This window comes from Lates calcarifer, linkage group LG21 (assembly GCF_001640805.2).
Source record: "Lates calcarifer isolate ASB-BC8 linkage group LG21, TLL_Latcal_v3, whole genome shotgun sequence".
Taxonomy (NCBI): Eukaryota; Metazoa; Chordata; class Actinopteri; family Centropomidae; genus Lates; species Lates calcarifer.
The window spans coordinates 10,235,558-10,255,731 of NC_066853.1; the positions used below are offsets into that span (position 1 = coordinate 10,235,558).

Here is a 20,174-nt window from a genome sequence, read left to right on the forward strand (position 1 = left end):
TACAGTACAAAAGATAAATCATACTTTCATATTTCTGCTGTGAGTGCAAGACAGTCTTGTACTTCTTGTCAGTCTTGTCAAGACTCAAGACCAAGATTCACTTTTGCAAGAGAGAGAGTGTGTGCATCTATCTGCTGACTGACACAAAAAAGGAGAAAAAAGAAAAAGAAAAAAAAAGAAAGAAAAAAAAAGAAAGAAATGTTCTTGCCCCAGTAATATAAACAGCGCCACCTACAGGTCATTTGGGGCCTCCACATTAAGTTTTTACAATTACAATAAAAGGTTATGTTTTATGTTAAGTATTAAAAAGCATCCTGAATACATGAATATACATGAATATAAATTCATGGGCTTTGCCATGCCAGTTTTCACCCCTGCATGTATGTACAAAGCAGAAGAGGACCTGGATAAATAAACAAATAAATAATACATAAGGTGTTTGTGATTACAAAGCAACAGCATACAGACAGACAGCAGACTCTAGTATTATATATCACCACATGCCAGATGATTAAAAAATTATAAAAGTCTGCTCATCTCAACATCTGCCTGCCTTTCCATCGTAACACATATTAGTGAACCAACTAGAAAGAATTTCATAAACATATATATGTTGGTAAAAGGTGTCTTCATCATCTACTTTATGTCAGTTGTTTCTAAACTTTCCTAACAATGACAGTGAAAATAGAAGACTGATAATCCTTCATTCACTGTAACAACAGCCCTGAGCGTCAATGTTAAGTCACTACACATCTAACTAGCATCTGCATCGTTTCTGCAGCCTAAAACGTGATGAATAGCTCTTTTACTCAGATTACACACACAGCTAGACATGAGGAAAAAATGTAAAAGGCACAATTTTCCTCAGTTGATCAAAAATTACAGTAAAAAATTCAATCACACTTACACTTGTTTTTATTATGAGTGAATTCTGTTCTTCTTTCTTCGCTGCTGCAGTCTGTTCCAAAGAAGTGGCACAAAAAAAACATGATGCAACACGAGACGTGTTGTGAGAGGTTTTATTTCATTGTGTTTTATGAGTTTTTGTGCATGTTAGCATATCATGATCACACAGAGGTTTTCCTATGACATATTTTGTTGTGTGTGTAGATTCATGGTTAACATGAATTGCACATATTTTCTCCCATTCACAATTGGCAAACATTATTTACAGTTGATTCCAGTTTAATATAAAATCTTCACACCAACACTGCGTGACCCTGACACACGCTCAACTTTCAAAATTCATACACACGCATTCACAGACACAGTATAGGAAAGAAAAATAATATACAAAACTGTCTCTCTATACAGACATCAGGTTTAACTTGACCGACAGCTGCATTTGTTAAAGGAGGAGGAGAGAGTATCTTCTCATAGTAACTGGAAATCAAGGCAAATTCTTCAGTGAACAATTGTGTGTTCATTCAAAGTACTGTATGTGATGAAAAACATGCATAGCATTCCCAATTTAAGAGCCACCTCATAGATTATGGTTTTAGGCCATTCACCTGAAACCTACTCTGCTGATTTGTCCATATACCCCACTCAGGTTTTCTTGTCCCATGACCAATGAAATTACTGCATTGCTAAATGAAGCAAGTCTTTGCAGAGCTTTCATCCACATCTAACAGTCAGATGGATTATGGTCTATATCCTCTATGTTTTACAATAAATTGAGAAAATATGAATTTATTTTCACAACCTGTTGCTCTGACACCGACTTGTAGACACTGATCGTTAATGGACGGACAAAGCTGGTATGACTTTTGTATTCAAAGTATTGTTTAGTGGAGAAATGCACCAAGATACTCAGGTGAAAATAAAATTGATATTCATTATAGTGAGAGATTATAGACATGGTAAAAATCAAAAACAGGGCACAGACTCAGTGTGACATGCATGAAACATTTTCCATGTAGAGACAGTTTCAAACTTTCCAACAACAAACCTATTAAAACAAAAAGGAAAACAAAATACATTCTTCTTTTCATGATAACCTATTTAGAGATCCATGTTTTTTTTCTTGGCCAATGATATGGGACAATCCTTGCTTTCCATTTAGTGCAACTGACCTCCGTGCATAAGTCAGAGCTCCCTGCACTAACTGGGTTTCATTCAAGCTTGGTTCAACAAATTCTCCCTGATTCTGGCCACAACATTGACTCATTGGAAAAAAGTACAAAAACTACTGAATCCAGGTCAGCCTGCTTAGAGTCACCTGTGCAGAAACAGTGCAACATTGGACTTCAGCAGTCCTCTAATCATAATTTCTTTTTCCTACCACCTGAGTATAGGATGGATCAAATTCCAACATGGACCAAGTATTAATCTGTTCACTATGTTGCTGCTTTCTCTCATATACTGCAGCCAGATCAGACTGTAAACTTTACAGAAGCCAAGGCACAGTATTGGATTCAGTCTCCCAAAGGCTCGGACACTTCAACATGGCAATGCTGTCTTAAATAAAAGAAGCCAAAATCATTTCTAATTTCCTAGCTCAAAGCTGTATAGAAAGAAATGCATGGTGATGACATATCAGTGGGGAGATTGTGTGAGATTAAGCACTTCCATCCAGAGTTCATTACACATCCGCGAAATAAGAGTTTATTTGGACTTTATCAGCTTGACCCCCTCAGCTGGGCAGGACAGGCAGTGGTCTTCCATAGCGCTCTCGAATGGCTCGGAAACAAACAAACAAAAAAAAAGCTGCGGGACTCAAAAACCTGCAACAAAGGACGGATGAGAACCACAGAGGACCAAACCTCTGTCTTGGCCCCTTTCTCTTTATCACCTTCTCCCTCTGTCCTCTTGTTGAACTGGTCAAGCAGCGATGCAGCACGAAAAAAAAACAAGCCCTTCAGTCGAGACACCAGCAAGATGTTCTTTTAAGTATCAATTTAGTTGCACTAATAACTGGGTGACCAGAAGCGAGTGCTCAGAGCTTGTTGGTATAACAGAACAAAGTGTCTTTATCACTCTTATCCCAGTCATAAAGAGAGACAAAGATGCTGCCCCAGGTTCAACCTGTCCCTGGCCAGGGGTTTAATTTAAGGGGGAGATCAAAATAAAAATACTGAGCCAACAGCCAAATTGGTGTAAACTGCCCTCAGATTTTGTTGGCGTACAGTGTCTCCTCGTCGCTTTCGCTTTCGTCCTGAAACTCGTGGGCAAGCAGGGACTTCTTGGAGCCCATAGAAGTGAGCCGGATCTCGTCATCGTAATCGTCTCTGTGCTGTCGCAATCGGTGGAAGCCGTCCTTTTGACGGTTAGACTTGGCCGCACACACACACCAGATGATGCACGCTGTCACCACCAATGCCGTCATGGAGGCCGCTGCGGGGGGGAGGGAGAGAAATACACAACTCAGCACATCTACACATATGCATACACACAGCTTCACAGCTGAGGGAACATTTTAAAAACTTAAAACAATTATTCAGTCGCACAGCTCAGAGTAAACAATGGGGCAATCAGATCCAAAAATTCCTTTTAGTCAAAACTCTTTTTTTATGAGTAGTTTGAACTCTTTGAATAAACACTAAGAGAGAGTTATAGTGCGTTTTAACAGAACTTCAGAAGAGGAATCAGTTATTGAGTGGCTGTTATCTGTGTTGAAGATCACAAGACTAACATACTTGATCACAGTCTGCTGATCCTGTTGTGATTGACCAGCTGTACAAGTTAAGGTAGACCATGTATATTACAAACATGTATTTGGTGAAGTGACTAGACTTCTGACTATAAATACAATTCTTTCATAAATATGGTAAGGAACGGTCAAAAACAATGTGAAAAAATTAACAATTTCCACCATCCCCCCCAGAAACCAGACAGCACCTAACTTCAGATTGGAATACCATTCTAGCACATCACAGCAGCCAAAGTACAAAACATGATGGAGGCTTTATTTTTTTGTGTATAGGTCACATAATGCCTATAGTCAACACTGGTTACAAAAGCCAGTTCCATACACATGCTTACCTGCACTGGCCACCACAAACTCTCTGGGCAGACCGAAGATGCTGTTGTCCATGTCAAACTCGATGATGATGGGGCTGGCAGCTTCAAAGGAAGATACCACCACCTGGAACACAGCAAAAAGAATAAACTTCAATAAAACTCTGAGCCTTCAGAATCAAACTCTTTTCTTCTGTACTTCTTTGAGGTGTGGTATCTCTGAATAAAAACTGCACACTGCTGCATTTAAGTACACATCCATCTCAAAAACTGAGGCCATGTTAATCAAGGTACTTAAAAAATATTTGTTTCAAAAACTTCACAAACATTTGCTGACTTGACAAATACATTAGTGGCATGTGAAATTCAAATCAAGGATCGAGGATGTTTCTTTAAGTTGTTTTCTTTAGACTACACTCAAAATATAACAACAGGCTTCACCACATCTTCTCATCCATCCTGGCTGTTTTCTCCAAATGGATTAAAGGCATTTAGCTGTCAGCTAAAGCTCCACACAGAAGTGGGGTTGTTAATTACTTAATTAGCAAGTCTCACCTGCAGGTGTGACTGCTTGGTATAAATCTGGTGCAGGTTGTCCTGTATGTCCAAAATAAATTGAACGCTGGTTCATAAAAATCCAAAATCACTCAGCTATCTTCTGAGAGGTAAATTACCACAGTTCACTTTTTGTGCATCATTTAAGTGCAGTTTAAAATATGGGGAAAGTGGACTCTAAACTCAGGAAAGAAGGATTTAAAACCTGATTCAGCAATGTGGCCTGAACACACACCCGAAGAGTAAGTGCAGCTCTTGATCCTCATTTCTTTCCTTTATTTCATTATCAGTGTGATTTGTTGGTTGTTTTACGACAGCAAGACACAAAAGAACCAAAGAGGCAGCCTTCGAAACTAATGTCCCTTTAATTTTCAGAAGTATGAGATGCGTCCCTATGGCCTAAGACGGAGTATTCGATGTCCTAAGAAATATGGGGAAGCTATTAAGGAGCGAACACACATGTTGGCCCCAAGTCAAGATCTGGATTTTGTGTGTGAGCAGAGTGACATGCACCCCCAGAAACCCCTGGATGACAGGTATGTAAGGAACGCTGCTGTTCTTCCAGATTTCAAACTGCCCCACGGCGACAGAGCCCTATTTACTGAAGAGAGGACTTCCTGTGGTGTGTCGGCTGGTCAGCCAGAGCCTCTGATGATCCACGGCTTCACGGTACCAGAGTACCAGCAGACATATCATTCAGTGGTGGATCACCTGCTCTTTAGTCCCTGCGGGAAGCTCACAGCCTACAGTCTTGAGCTGGGGCGTAACATTAAGGAGCATCTGTTTGAAGAGCTGGCCTACCCAACACTTCAAATCTCAGAGCAGCCAAACGGAAAGGTGGAGGTGGTGGAGAGATTTTGTGTCCTCCGCCCAACACCTTTCATAGACATTGACATTAAAAGGGAACCATAGTAATATTCTCACACAGACTCTCTACAACATGAACAGCTTTTTTTTTCTTAATGTCTCTTTAATACTTTTATTTGTGAATTGTTGATTTTTGTTATGATGTTGGAGACATGCTTGTATTTCAAATGTTTTTTGAACAAAATAAGTTAAAGAAAAAAAGACAAATTTGAAAATTGAATTGACGGTCTTCTTTATGAATTACGCAAGTCGTATGAAGCCAAAATCTGGGAATGTTGCACTTACAAGTGGGTTTTGCATCTTTTGAACAAGATACTTATTCTATTTTCTGCAAGCATCAACCCTGTGAGTCTCTTGTTTTAACCTCATTGTCATCCCTGTTATATAAACCAATTTGATAAACCAGTTCATGTTTTTCAACACAAATCTGAAGCACGTCTACAAAATCATTAGCCTCGACAAATACTATAACACCTGTCAATTAATTTGAGAGTGACAGCTGCAGGTTCCTGTCTTGTGTTTATAAAGTACAGTTGCTCTACGAGTTTAACACTTCATCAATTGCACCAATGTTTTACACTCACAGTAATCATTATGCATTTTTCAAAAAGGAAATGGATTTTATCTCCACATGCCACTCAAAGGCTACTTGAAATAACTAGTGGTGAGTGCCAACATCCTCCTTTTATCCCATCACCATCATCTTCCTCAAAGCACGTACATTCCTATCCTGCATAATACATGGTCTGTATTTAACTGTGTACCTCTCGACGTTGTTGTTGGTAGCCGTCAGCAACAGCCTCAATATTGTGGTTGCCAGGAGCCAGCAGCGCATGGAAGTATCCACCCTCTGTAGTAAAGACTCTTACACCCCCATTCAGTACAATGATGGCCCCGACAATTGGCTTTCCACTCTTGTCCCTCACCACGCCACGCACGCCTTTATGGACCTGGAGGGGGTAGAAAAGGAGGGAAAATCGAGGTTGTTGATGATCGGAAAAATTCTACTCTTAAATAGGTCATCAAAAATCTTAAATCCTTAATGTGAGGATTATATGCTGTATATCCATATTTTATATTTATGCCTTCATGTTTCTGTTGAATTACTCTCTAAAAATATCTAATTTAAAACTGGTTTAGTGGTTGTTAAAAATCTATGTGTGTCAATGTTGGACAGGTCATTTAAACTCTCCATGTTGTACTGATAAAATATTGCATCATACCTCCACCAACATGCTTAGGAGAGCCTTCTTGTTCTCAGCCCACAGTGTGGCCAGCTGCTCAGCAGGAGGGAACAAACAGCAGCCAGTATACACTGTGATTTCTGGACAGTGGCCAAAGTCCATACTGAAATCCTGGCGGGACACGTAGACACAAGATGACACATGAGACAGTACTGGGGCACAAGCCAGTTTCAGACTTTGCTTCACTTTTCATTTCATTTGACAGATGTCTCCAAACTAACACTCGGGAGTTCAAAACTGTTCAACTCGACTGAAAAATGAAGTGTGCTTTTTCATTTCAGATTATATCCTCGTAAAACCCAAACACTATGTAGTGGCAGCATGGATGCCAACTTAACTACTGCTATCACAGATACTCGGGTGGAGAGACTTACCTTCATGCTCCCCATGTGACTTTGTCTCTCTGCTGCCCTCATAACTCCGTCAGGGATGTTGCCCACTGAATAACAGAAAAGTTCCATTAGCCATTAACCACTGACATCTTATGATATTCAGGACCAAAATGACAACAGGAATTATTTATAGTGGCTGAACTACATACTCTGTCCGTTATTTGAACATCCAGTGTCCCCAAGGTGCATCTTGGGGTGGTTGTTGGCATAAACACTCGCCAAGTACTTCAATGTGCCCTCATTTTCAACTGGAAAGATAAGAAAATGATTAAATAAAAGCATACAGACAAAGTTTGCTTCATTAAATGATGTTTGTCCTGCTCTTATCTAACATATATAACTGAGAGTGAAAAGCTTGTCAGGTCAAGCTGTTGGCTGAGAGGAAAAACACATTTGTGCTGTGACTGCATTTCTCAACATTTTATGTAACCAAATCCAAACATAGTGTACCTAGTGGCATCTAGATATTGTGTGAAGTGTTGGACATGAGAAGAAATGAATCACATAGCCAATAACAGGGCTAAAAATATATTATTTGTCCTGAGGGTGGCACTAGAGAAAATGCTTGGGAGTCTTTCAAATCAAAAGGGCTTAGGGTTTATCTTCTTTATCTTCTTGGGAGCATAACTTTCTTTCAGTAAATTTCAAGGCAACCAGGCAGTTCTAAATAAAATATGCATGTTGTGTGCAAAGTTGATATTCTGGCTCAAAAGTAACAGTATGAGAAGGTTCATGTAGAATCCAACTGAAAAGGGTTAATCTTCTTGCGAGCATGAATGTGCAAAGTGACCTTTGCAGTAGTTCACTGTCTATTCCTAGGATAGCTGTGAAGATAATGATGAGGTACACAGCCATAACAAACAACCAGTATCTTGGTGACTCATGACCAGTTAGTCTCTCTTAGAGGGATGGAGGTAATAATAAGTTATGTAAAACATGGGCTAACGTTTATGATTAGGCTCCTGAAACCTCTTTCATCACAAGTGAACCAGCTCAGAGATTTCCATCACACTGATTTTTAAAATACAAATGAGTAAATATACCATAAATGACATTTTTCACATCTTTATAAACTTGAAAACTCTGATAATCAGTCAAAACAAAACGATCAAGAAGCAGTTTTCTGCATCGTTACCAGACTGGACAGGCTTGTCATAAGGGTAAGTAGCAACAAGGGCGCCTCCATCGAGGGCTACAGAGAGAGTGTAGCCCTTGTCTTGAATCAAGTCCATCATCGCTCTGGTCTCCGGTTGGGCCTCCACCACACGCTGTGACGCGTTACCTAAGATTGATAACAGATGGTAGACAGGAAACAGAGTTGTCAGAATCATCTTCTTTTGTCTTGGGCTCTTAGTTACACACACACACACACACACACACACACACACAACACACACACACAAATCCATACAACTAACCAAAGAAATCTGTGTCCAGATCTTTGCCATGAGCAGTTGGTCAAGCCCTGGGTGGAGGAGCACTGCTTCTCAACAGCCTGTTCTCTTCCGTCTGGGTTGACAGAGGGCACGATGACTATCCGGGTCTCGTTGATCAGCTAGGGGAGGGAAATGGAGTAAGAACAATTACAGAACTATTTTTTCTCTATTAAAACTAAATTTCCGATAACTGACTGAACCCAATCCAAGTAACAAAAAGAGTGTGGATTTCTCTGTTTGAATTTTGTGTATTCATATAAACAAAATTTACCACTTTTCAAAAGGTTGAACTCTCTGCATGCTGAACACAGTTGACACATACACAGCATCATTTAATGGTCCAGGCTATTAAAAATTATACTTCCTGAAGGGCTCCAAAACTCACCCTGGTGATGGCTGGGTGCTTGCCATAGTTGATACACAGCAAGGCAGCAAACTCCAGCAGCAGCTCTGTGCCAACTGGGGCATTGCCATGGATCCCTGCTACAAAGCGGATCTTGGGTTTAGATGGCTCAGCTTCCCCAGGTTTGTTGGAGATTTCCAAAGCCCAAATGGTCCGAAACTCTACACTTTGGCCCAAACTGGACACAGAAGAGAAGAAACCAAAATGTAGATGAGTATTAAAAGTACAAGAATAGTAATTGGAGTTATGAAACACAGTGGTTCTGGACAGCACTTTTGGCATACAGAAGAAGAAAAATTTAGAGGTATGATGTCAAACAATAATGCACTCTCACAGGGAAATAATGTGGTTTGGTTCAGATATGGGGCTTGAAGCAAGATAAAGTCCGCCTACCTGCGTACAGATGTAATTTTGGGAAAATTAAGAGAGAAGCTCCTCAAGACACCGGACAGTTCATTGTAACGTCGGTAATGGAAGATGCCCTCTGTAGCTGTGCTCTTGACCAGCTGCTCCAAACCCCGGCCCAGAGAGAGGTTCTTGATAAGGCTCTGAAACTCCTTCTCAGATGGGTTCTGGGTGGGCACGGGGCCGTTTTGAGACTGGCCTTTAGAGTCTGAGTGTAAACGTGTCAGCCTGAAGTCCACCACCTCCACTCTGTCCTTTGAGACTGTGGCGTAGGTTCTTACAGGCATATACCTGAACAGCAGAGAAAGTTATTTAAAGTTAACAGCACCGGAAATCAGGATTGTTAACAACACAGAAATCTAGTCTTTTTGAATCTCACCCATGAGCAGAGGCTGTGATAGAGTACGTGCTGGGGGCCAGCAGTCTCCAGTAGTCTCCAGTACGGGCTGTGGTGACATTGTGGTCTATCTCTGCCACACTAATGGTGGCATTGGGAATTCCTGTTCCATCACTACTGTCAGAGACTGTGCCCTTGATTCCTGTGTGGACCTAAAGAGACACATAACCGCATACACACGAGTTGATGCAAAACTGAGTGAAAGTGTTGAAGAAGCTCAAAGTAATGTTGAGATCTGTGTTTGTTACCTGGTGTATAAACTGAAGCAAAGCTCTTCGGTTCTGTTCCCAGTACTTAGGCAGTTCCTTGGCCGGAGGATACTTTACACAACCCAACTCAATGGTCACTTCGAAACAGTTGGTGTTCAAGTAGTTCCAGTCCTGCATCCCACCTGGGAAAAATGTGCTCCTTTAAACTCCACCTCAAATTACAAAGTTTTAACTTAAAGCCACTATGTGCAGAAGGGTGATGTGATTATGGCAACTATGATGTTGTACGTTTTTCTCTGTGTAGAAAACTGAGACAATCCCAGTGGCGATTTGTGCATGTGTTGCTTTCACCCCTTCAAATTCTGCACATAGTGACTTAAAGTTGAATTTCATAATTAACTGCACACAGATATAGACAGTCAACACTGTCAACAACATAACACCAATATTGTGTCCATTTTTAAAGCACTGCAACACGGGTGAAGCCCACAACTACTCTAGCTTGACTGAATACACCTTTAGAAGACAAACCAGATGACCTAGCTTATACAGAAAACATACATAATAATCTTTGGTGTTTTTTAAGGATATAAAAAGAAGTTTGAATAGGATACAACTTTGAATAAATAAAAGCCTCAAATATAAATGGCTACTTTGCCTAATCTCCTACAGGAAAAATGAATGAGAAAGAAAGGAGGGTGAGAGAAGTAGGCATACCAGCTACATTGTACCAGTTGGCTCCATTGGTGATGCCATCCTCAAAATATTCATCAGGGTACAGGTCCTCACAAGGGTGTCCATTGTGCATCAGAGGATTCTCCTGCATGCACAAAAACACACACAAGTGAGAACTCAACAATGAGCACTGTTGTACTCAAGTTTTCAAACCTTGTCTGTCACAAATATTCTACATGGCTTCCATCAGTGCTCCAGCTCCACATTTTGTTTTCAATCACAACGTGAAACCACAAACAGACATTATCCCAGCCTGAAACAGATCCGGCCTCAACAGTGTCCAGTTACCTGTGAGTACGCTCTGGACAGCTGCTGGAAGACCTTGTCGTCAGGCGATGGGCTGTACTGTGATATCCCTTCTTTGTCATCATCAAAGGGGTAGTTGACCACCAAGGAACCTGAATCCCACAACACAAAGATAAGACAGACCAAAAAACCTTGTTAAAATAAAGGTCAATATGCACTACTGCTTGGCATTTCATAATCTTTGGTACTAAAAGCTCAAAATAACACCGTGCCTCCATGGAGGTTGGCTGACAGGACGAAGGGGATGCTCTTCAGCCATCTCATCACAGCTGCAGTCTCTGGCTGTCTGGGGTCTGTGATGGGGGTAAATTGGTCTGGGAAGTTGCGGTTCAGGTCAAAATTGTTGCTGTTGTTGCGCCCTTTGTAGCCCTTCACATCTCCTGTGAGGAAGTAATAATGAAGAGTCATCTACATCTATCTGCATCTGTAACCACAGCATGTTCCTGCTTGAAGATTTGTACAACCTCATCTCCACCATCTCCTCTGTACTTCCTATCACACATCAGCAGCAGCTAACAGCTAAAATGTTGTCGCAGATGGAGGAAGTGATTTGTGAAACTTTCCAACGCTTTAATAGTGCTGACGGAAGCATGATGGGGCAGATATGCCACCGGCAAAATGCAAACTCATGAAAAATATGGATGGTCTACCTCCTAAACCTAAAACACTATATATACAGGGAATATACTGTTTATTTATTGTGATCACTCATTCATATGTATGTATATGAATGTGGTCTGGTCCTTTTTCACTTACAACAGCTGTAAGTTTGATAGCAGTTAGCAACACACACTAAAGAAATGCTACACCTTTTTCTAACAACCTTTTCTTACCTTCAACGGCTACCTCATATCCGTCAGGGTTCATTGAAGGCATGATGTGAATGCGGGTGTTGTTGACCAAATAAGTGACCTCAGGGTCAGTACCATAGTTACGGCAAAGGTACTCAATGAGGTTGAGCAACAACTCTCGGCCCACCACCTCGTTACCATGCATGTTGGCCACATACTTAAACTCTGGCTCACCTGGCATGGAAACAGAAAATCCATATTATCATGCAGCATTGTCATAATATCAAAGAATGCACACGTTGTCAATTAAAGGCACAGGCTTCATTGCATGGAAACAAAGGGAACTATCCCTTAATGACTCTAGTATACTGCTACCTAAGACATACCATGCTCATGAACAGTGGGGTTGTCTGAGATGACCATCACATAGAGCTCACGCTTTTCCACAGAGCTTCCAATGGAGTGAAGTTGGGTGATAGAGTGGAACTCGCTGCTGTACTTGCGTAAGAAGAGCTCCATGTCAGCGTAGTTATGGTGACGAAATTCCTGGGGCTGGATGGGCTGGTGTTCAGGCGGAAGCAAAGAGGGAGCCACCCGTGTCTGGGTGGAGCCAGAAGAGTCGGTGGTGGTGGTGGAGACGTTTGTATTACTGGTGGTTGGCGTGGAGAATGTAGGCACCATGCCACTACCTGAGGCCTCACTGACCACAGGTGCCAAGGTAAAGTTAACTTCTTTGGCTTTGTCTTCCATGACCTGGACATTGTGGATTGTCACTGATGTGTATCTGTGTGCAGACATAAAAAAACAAAAAAAAAAAAACAACATACTTCAAGACCACCTTAAAATCACCAGGAAGAACAGATGACAAAAAAATAATTTCCTTTTAATCTCTCAACCAGGAAGTCATTCACCCATGAACTTGTGAAAAGTATTTTTTCCTCACCTCAATAACAAAATACTCACTCTCCAACTCTAAGAGGAAGCAACTGATGGCATGCATTTCCTCCTCTGAAACACTGAGACTGAGCTTCACTCTCTGAAAGAGCACTACTGACTACACATTTTGCAGCGATTAACTCATTGCTTGCTGTCTACCATTGGTAATTTTAGTCTTTTAACACATAACATCTGTTTTTTAAAACCTGCTATGTGAAGGAAGTCCGATGGTGTTACTCACCCTGGGGCCACAGCTGTGATGTTGTATGTTCCTGGGAGCAGAAGGCGATAGTAGTCCCCATACTTCCCGGTGGTCAGGTTGTGGCGAATGCCTGCCACCACAATGCTGATGTTGGCGAGTGCAGCACCACTGACGGCCTCTTTCACATATCCACGAACACCTTTATGTACCTGGAAGACAGGGTAATTGTAAATACCAAAGACGTCTGACTGTGGCTTAATATGAATACTGATGTATTATTACTATTTTTTTTGTTATAAGCTCTACCTCCTCCATGTAGGCTAGTAGGGATTCCCTGTTCAGATTCCATTCCTTAAGGAGCTCAGTAGCAGGAGGATATTTGCAGCAGCTCAGCTCCATGGTGATCTCCAGACAGTTTCCATGGAGGTAGTTGTAGTCCTGCATCCCTCCTGGATAACAAGCCAGAAATATCACAGACTGGACATGTTAGAAAATGCATAATACATTCAGGTATAAAAGACAAGAATATGTCTAAACCCAAGAATTAAAGTGATCTGTGCAACACATGTGAAACAGCACTCATAAAGTAAATTCTCTGATCCAGTGAATTTGACATGCTGGTTCCAGGCCAGAGTCTGTCTGTGTCTCCTTCAATGCCACAGTTTAAAGATAGAGTTTAATGTGGCAAAAAGCCATGACATCTGCAGTTTGCCTTGCTGGAAGGCTAGGTCGCCTGGCAAACAGAAAGACACACAGGAGGGCAGGCTGTTCGGCCGGCCATCCCTCTGGAATGACAGGACGCTGCCAGAGGCTCTCTGGCTGGAGGGTTGCCATGACTGCCTGCTGGGTGGCCACAGGAACCCAATAAAACGTCCACTATCTGCCACTTTGCAGCAGACAAAGTGAAAAGGCTCGCACACCAAACACTGACAAATAAATTCAGCCTCCCCCCAGTCTCAATGACTAGGACGTCAGCCACAGCACAAAAGAAAATGCTGGTCTTAACACACAAACTTTAGCTATCTGTGTGAAGCACAACAAAGACACAGCCAAGTACACTCTTTAACTTATATTAGGTTTTTTCCTGGAATTCATATAAATGTATTTAAAATGCTTGCTTGAAAGTGATACACAAAGCACCTGATATCCAGAAACACAAAGATAATACTCTAACACCTTTGTTCTATATGATAATGCCATGAATACCACTTTACTCTGTCCTTTTTGCAATCTTTTGTGTTTCATTCCTTTCTGTTCACTGAGCATCTAAGTGTAATAACACCACTGCTTGTACTGACCATTTGGTTTACTTGTCAGACACCCATACTTCAGCGGCCAATTTTTTTTAACAGTCTGTCTGCCTGATGATGAAATCTTCCTGAAAGTCAAATCACTGACTGACCCCAGAAACTGGAGGAAATGCAGCGAAGAAAATTACAATTCATCCCTTACAATTTAAGGAGGAAAGCAAGCCGCAGGCTGTGCTGCGGTACACGCCCTGGCACTGAGAGCAGGCGAACCAAAATATACACCACAAACTCAAGCTCCTCTGAGTCATTCCTGGTCAAGCAGCAGCTGTTCAGTTGTCTGAAACTTGGAGGGCGACGGAGACCGGCTGCCAGGCCATTCACTGAAAACTGGAAAGGGCCACTTCAGAAGACGTACTACACACTCTACATGCTCAAGTTTCAGGAGTGTTTTTCAGTCGTCTGTCTCTCAGGGGTCTAACAGAACAGATTCGCTTTAATTTTTTTTAGCTTAGTTTTCCATCAGTATTAAACTGGAGGGTACAAACATTCACACAGGACAATAGGAACCACATCCTCTGAACTTATTTTGAATATGTGTAGTGCACGGTGATGTGTCAGGGTGATTCATTAGAGGATTTACCCTCAGTGGCGGCAGCAGAGACAGCAGGGTGCTATGTCAACCAAACCAAACTGAGCATTAGAAGAATCACACCCGCTAATGATGAGCAAATAACACCAGGTCCATTCAGCTGCGACAAATCCTACACATTGCCTGAAACAACAAACACTTTTCACCAGGTGTTGTCATGCACTTAGTTAAATACTATTGTCTTGGAAGCAAATAACTTAAAGTAAACATCCCCCACATGCTGACAGAGTCTGACGAACACACAGACAGACTAGGGCTGCGCTAAAGTTAAATATCCTGTCCATGTACCGGATCCAGGGACACACCCTGAACTTAACCGCTGGCCAGACAACAGAGCCAAAGTCGGTGCTAACAGCTAAACGTTCTGTGTAGGGCACTGGGGTGCTTGATATGTAAGAGACAATACAATGAAAAAATATATGCCCTATTTTTAGTCTAATATTTGAACTGATAATCCAGGAGGAAAAACTATTTAAGAGAGTGCTACCATCACATGACTATCAGCAGTTTACAGTGATGCAGCACTAAAGTATGAGGTCTGAGCGTGCCCTGGAGGTGCCAGAGCACGCTCAGACCTCATACTTTAGATTATCTCAGCAATAGAACTGTATTTTCATACAGTAAAATTATACTCCAGACCTTGTTCTCTTGTATGTGTGTATCTCAATGCATACTGTTTTACACACTGTTAAACTTTTCAAACAGTGTAGACTCGGAGTTGTCTAAATAATGACGCAACAAAGCTGACATCATGAAAGTGAAAAAGCGAAGAAAAAGCCTTCGATATGTGCTGCGGGTCACATGAAACAAAGTACGGTTCAAAAGTAAAAAGGATGCCCTCTGAGGCTGAACCGTGTCCAGAGATTATGAGTCAAGATAATATGTTATGCTGAACCATTATTTCAAGCCCCACCACACAAAATAATCTCCTGTTCTTGACTTCTGGTTCTGGCGCTTTGCCTGGACCTCTCATTATGTCACACAATGTCCTGACCATTTCCATCATCTGCCATTAGCCCAGTTTTAGTGGTGACATTTCGCCCACCGAGACGTGTCAGACAGACATGAGCATTGTCTATTCAACTGTTTTACACTTCTCGCTGTCTATCTTCATCATGAGATACGGACACTGCTGCTGAGAGCTTTGATAACTGCATCATGTAACAGCCTGAATTGTCCGTTTGCACACTGGCTGTTTTCATTGACAAACCACAGAGAGAAAAACAAGTAATCTCCAGCTAAAACAGCCATTCACTGCTCACTGTGCCTCTACTTTCTGATGACAATTACAGCCAAGTAATAGGAAACTCTTGCTCTTGATGAAGAATATGTGCTCAAGGCTTTGGTAATGATTTACTGCTCCAGTTCCTTGTGGTGGTGAACGGACAGTATCACATGTACTGACATTACAACAAGCTTAAAGTGACCTGCAACAGGAACAAATGCTAAGTTTATAGAAACTCTGAAATTTTGCATCCTGTTAAATTCATGGTAAATCACAACCCTTACCTGAAATTTACTACAACAAAGCACATCTCAACAGGAAAAGCAGTGTGGTAACCTGAAGCTGCATACACTTACGTCACCACCTCCCAACCCCGCAGACAAACCAACAAAACAAAAGCAGAGAGAACACTGATCAAGTTTCTGCCCAAGTGATGCAAAATGTCCCGTTTCTGAACCCAAATGAACTGTAGAATCTGGTGAAATGACATAAGCTGCATTTACTTTAGCTGGTAAAACACATTCATTCAAGACAAGTCAGAGGATTTAACCCAGCAGCCCACACGCTTTAATATGCCCAGAGTAAGCTGTCATATGAGCACCGTGGAATGGTAAACCTGTCTACTGCTCCAACACTTTCAGTAATTACACGCTTTGGGTGAAAAACAAGGTGAGTAGAGTAGCACAGTCTGAACCTGCATACTTAGTTTTTCAGTGTTTTGACACCTGGAAAACCCCAAACCAGGCCACACTACTCAGTGCGTCACCGACTAAAAAAGCTGAGACTGAAATAATTTTTGGGTCATTCCCAGTGCTGAGTATGAAGCATCAATCAATTTTTATTCTACAGTATGTAGGTCTTAAAACTGTCTATAACCAGTTATACGATGCAGCTTCAGGAAGTGCAAAAGTACTTGCAGTACAAATGAACTTTGCTTTGTGTTTTAATTGAGCGTATTAAATGAGGGAGTAAAGCTACTGGAGACTGCCTCAAAGCAGCTTTGGTAAGGAAACTAGTTCAAGTGGTTTTCTGGGATTAAGTTACTTTGCACAGAAATTTGAACTCCAATCTTTAATGTGAGAAAATCCAGCCATGGCAAAAGCTTAAGTTGTGCTACACCAGGTGTAAAAGAAAGTATAATCACTTGTTCTTGAGTCTCCTTAAACAGGTTGTAGCTTGTGCATACCGTTCACTCGAACCCTCACGTGCTGATAACACTCCAACAATGAAAGAACACATTCTTGCCTTTAGGTGAGATAAGTCAAGCAACAACAGGTTAACCAAACTTATTACTTTTACTTGACCTTTGTTTGCTACAATTTGCTTGAAAACTCAAAGCAATTTAGAGAGTACTGACTGGATAAACCATCCCCTTGCACTATAACAGGTCAAGATTCAGCGACAACAATTAGTAAAAGATACAATGAAAACAATGAATCATCTTACCAGGTACGTCATACCACTGTGCCCCATTGGTGATGCCATCTTTAAAAGTTTCCTCCATGGCATCAGCACAGTTGGGCATTCCGGTCCTCATCACAGAGTGGTGCTGGGAATACACCAGGGCCAAGTGGCGAAACAGAGCGTCGTCCTCTGACTGGCTGTAGTGGCCCTGTCGCTGGTGGGATGCCGAGTCATCAAAGGGGTAACTGGCAACCACCGTGCCACCGTGCAGGTTCCCCGACAGCACAAATCTAGAAGGACAATGGCAGATTTTAGCAGCAGCCTTAAAGGCTAATTTCATATTTTTTCAAGTCTGTGCAAAAACAAATTTTACATTTTTTATATGGACATTAAATGTTATTGGTCAATGTGAAGTCAGGAGGAAATGTGGCAATAAAAAGACTGCACATGTGGGAAATACTCAGTTGATTTGGCCAATTCAACTGTTGAACTCTCATATTCAGCAGGTCTCACAGAGCAAAGATTGAACATAGATTTTAAAGCTCAGCTTTGACTTTAGCGTGGCATCAGTGTACATGTATTGTACCAAAGTAACCTTGAAAAAAATTTTCCCTTTAGAAAGTTATGAGGAAAGAATTGCACTATAGGTTGTCACAGAAATAAATATGTTGATAACGTGTGAAGCTTCTTAGAGGGAAATTCCCCTTTCTGCAGGACTTTAACTGGGTGAATATTTGTGTGAATGCAGGGTTGAAGTCTACATCTTCCAAATCATGCCATCATCATGCCATTATGGCGTCCCAGGACAGCACTCCTTGTTGACTTTGTTATGAGTCACACTATTGCCCCCTGAGGCTCTAACAACTAAATCACTCATTGACAAAAATGTTTGGTAACTATACAACTATTATTTTGATTATTTGTTAATAGGCTTTTTTTTTTTTTTTTTAAAAGTCTGCCTGCAGGATTTTCAAAATGGAACCTAATGTTTTTTTAATTAATTAATGAGTGACCAATTAATCGTGTGATCTATAAAATGCGAGATAAATGTCCACCACGGTGACGTCTTTAAATTGTCAGTGTGTAACCCAAAGACACTCAGTTAATAAGTTGATTATCAAAAAGGGTTGCTGATTAATTTTCAACAAAAGACAAATAAATGACCTAAAACCTCCACTAGGAGTTAAACATTGACCAAAAAGTGTCAGTGTGAAATCAGTGAAGTTTGCTGAAACCACTCCAAACTGTGCTCCAGAGAACTTGGACACTGTTGAGGAAACTTTGGGGGTTTTTTTTTTTTTTTTTTTGTGTTTCTTAGAGAACAAAAACTCACTTTTTCTCCTGGATCCACCTGATCACAGCCATGACCTCTGGTATATTATCTGGAGGGACAGTGGTTCCGTCATACTGGTCAGGAAAGCTTCTGTTGAGGTCCATGTTTTTGGCATTATTTCGACCCCCGCTGTCGCCACTGCAGTCCCCCTCTATGGACTTCTCAAAGCCGTCGGGGTTCATGCTGGGCATGATGTAAATATCCGTGGTGTTTACCAGCTCAGTAATGCGCGGTTCCTCCCCATATTTAACCAGCAGGTACTCCACAAGGTACACCAGCACCTGCCTGGACACGGTCTCGTCGCCGTGCATGTTGCCAACGTATTTAAATTTCGGTTTCCCCGGTGAGTCTATCTCGGGGTCCTTGGTGATCCGCATCACCCAGAGCTCCCTGCCCTCCACAGACTGACCTATGCTCGACAGGTTGGCTATGTGGGGGTATTTCTGGGCTAAAGACTGTAAACGTCCGGTTAAGTCAACATAATTGTAGTATTTGTCATAAGTTTCTACCGTTTCCTCCGCGGTGGGGGTGAGGCGTCGTGTCCGGAGCAGCTTCGCGTCACCGGCGGAGACAACGAGACCGAGAAGAAAGGCGAAAAGTGACACCCGTAGTTTCAGCATCGTGGAGAGATGCTCCCATGTGTGTACCATGTTGACGTATCTTCTACTTCTACACCATCCGGACTTCGATGTCGAGGAACAAACCCCAGGGTCTGATGTTTTGCGGGTGTTTTTGCTCCCCAGAGACAGACGTATTTCTGCTGTCAGAGTCGGTCTGGCCTGCCTGTTCCCATCCACTTCCTCTCTCACCTCACCGGGGCGGGGCTACAACGATAACGTCACATTTTAAGGTGGACCGGAGGAGTTCGACTATTTTTTTTTTTTCTCGAGTTCCCACAATTTAGACAGCTTAAATCAGTTTTACTATCTGTTTATATTATATACAATTTAAGAGGTTGTTTTTGTGTCTTGTTTCTTTTACATTATGAGTGTGATTTTGAAAATGTTTAAAAAAAAAAAAAAAAAAAAAAGTGGTAAAGACAAGAAAGCAGACCCTTGAGCAGTGTCGTTTTTGAGCCTTTTCCCTCAGTCTTACACTAACACTTCAACAGTCATGGCTACCCTCAAATATCAGCCTCACTTGCATTAAAAAGTGTGTTGCCCCCAACTCTTCAACTGAATTATACAGATGAACAAGAATGGCTTAAGTGAACTAAGAAAACTAAATGTGTTTGGTTTCCTTACTGTTGTTGTTATGCTGTTATCAGGAAACCTTAGTCCTGTGTATACAATGATTTTTATTGAGTGAATGGGTGGAGAAACCACTATACATTAACTTGTTTGCATTTTGAAATTTGGTGATTTAAGTATTAAGTGTTTGTCCTCTGTTACAGCAGCAGCTGACGATAGTATTCTCACAAAATACTGTTGCTAATGACCAATAATTAACCACTGACCTGATGATGATGTTGGTGA

General features: G+C 41.5%; 2 protein-coding genes across 2 annotated transcripts; one reads left to right on the plus strand and one right to left on the minus strand.

The window, feature by feature from the left end:
* Nucleotides 1-1,005: 1,005 nt before the first annotated feature.
* cpda (carboxypeptidase D, a) lies at nucleotides 1,006-19,683 on the minus strand. The gene is given in 22 exon segments (XM_018687225.2): nucleotides 1,006-3,336; nucleotides 3,985-4,087; nucleotides 6,147-6,332; nucleotides 6,606-6,737; nucleotides 7,001-7,065; nucleotides 7,168-7,266; nucleotides 8,154-8,300; nucleotides 8,437-8,470; nucleotides 8,472-8,573; nucleotides 8,840-9,035; nucleotides 9,251-9,553; nucleotides 9,642-9,811; nucleotides 9,908-10,050; nucleotides 10,586-10,688; nucleotides 10,892-11,001; nucleotides 11,122-11,289; nucleotides 11,743-11,934; nucleotides 12,087-12,484; nucleotides 12,878-13,047; nucleotides 13,145-13,287; nucleotides 17,409-17,656; nucleotides 18,700-19,683. Coding segments are annotated over 22 exon segments (4,089 nt in total). The 5' UTR covers nucleotides 19,350-19,683; the 3' UTR covers nucleotides 1,006-3,109.
* LOC108890369 (uncharacterized protein C22orf31) lies at nucleotides 4,104-6,133 on the plus strand. Its single transcript, XM_051078886.1, has one exon. It carries the CDS (start codon nucleotides 4,900-4,902, stop codon nucleotides 5,425-5,427), a length of 528 nt encoding a protein of 175 aa, XP_050934843.1. The 5' UTR covers nucleotides 4,104-4,899; the 3' UTR covers nucleotides 5,428-6,133.
* Nucleotides 19,684-20,174: the final 491 nt, after the last annotated feature.

Bases quoted from the DNA above. Each gene is read 5' to 3' on its own strand.
- LOC108890369 (XM_051078886.1), top strand. From the start codon at position 4,900: ATGCGTCCCTATGGCCTAAGACGGAGTATTCGATGTCCTAAGAAATAT.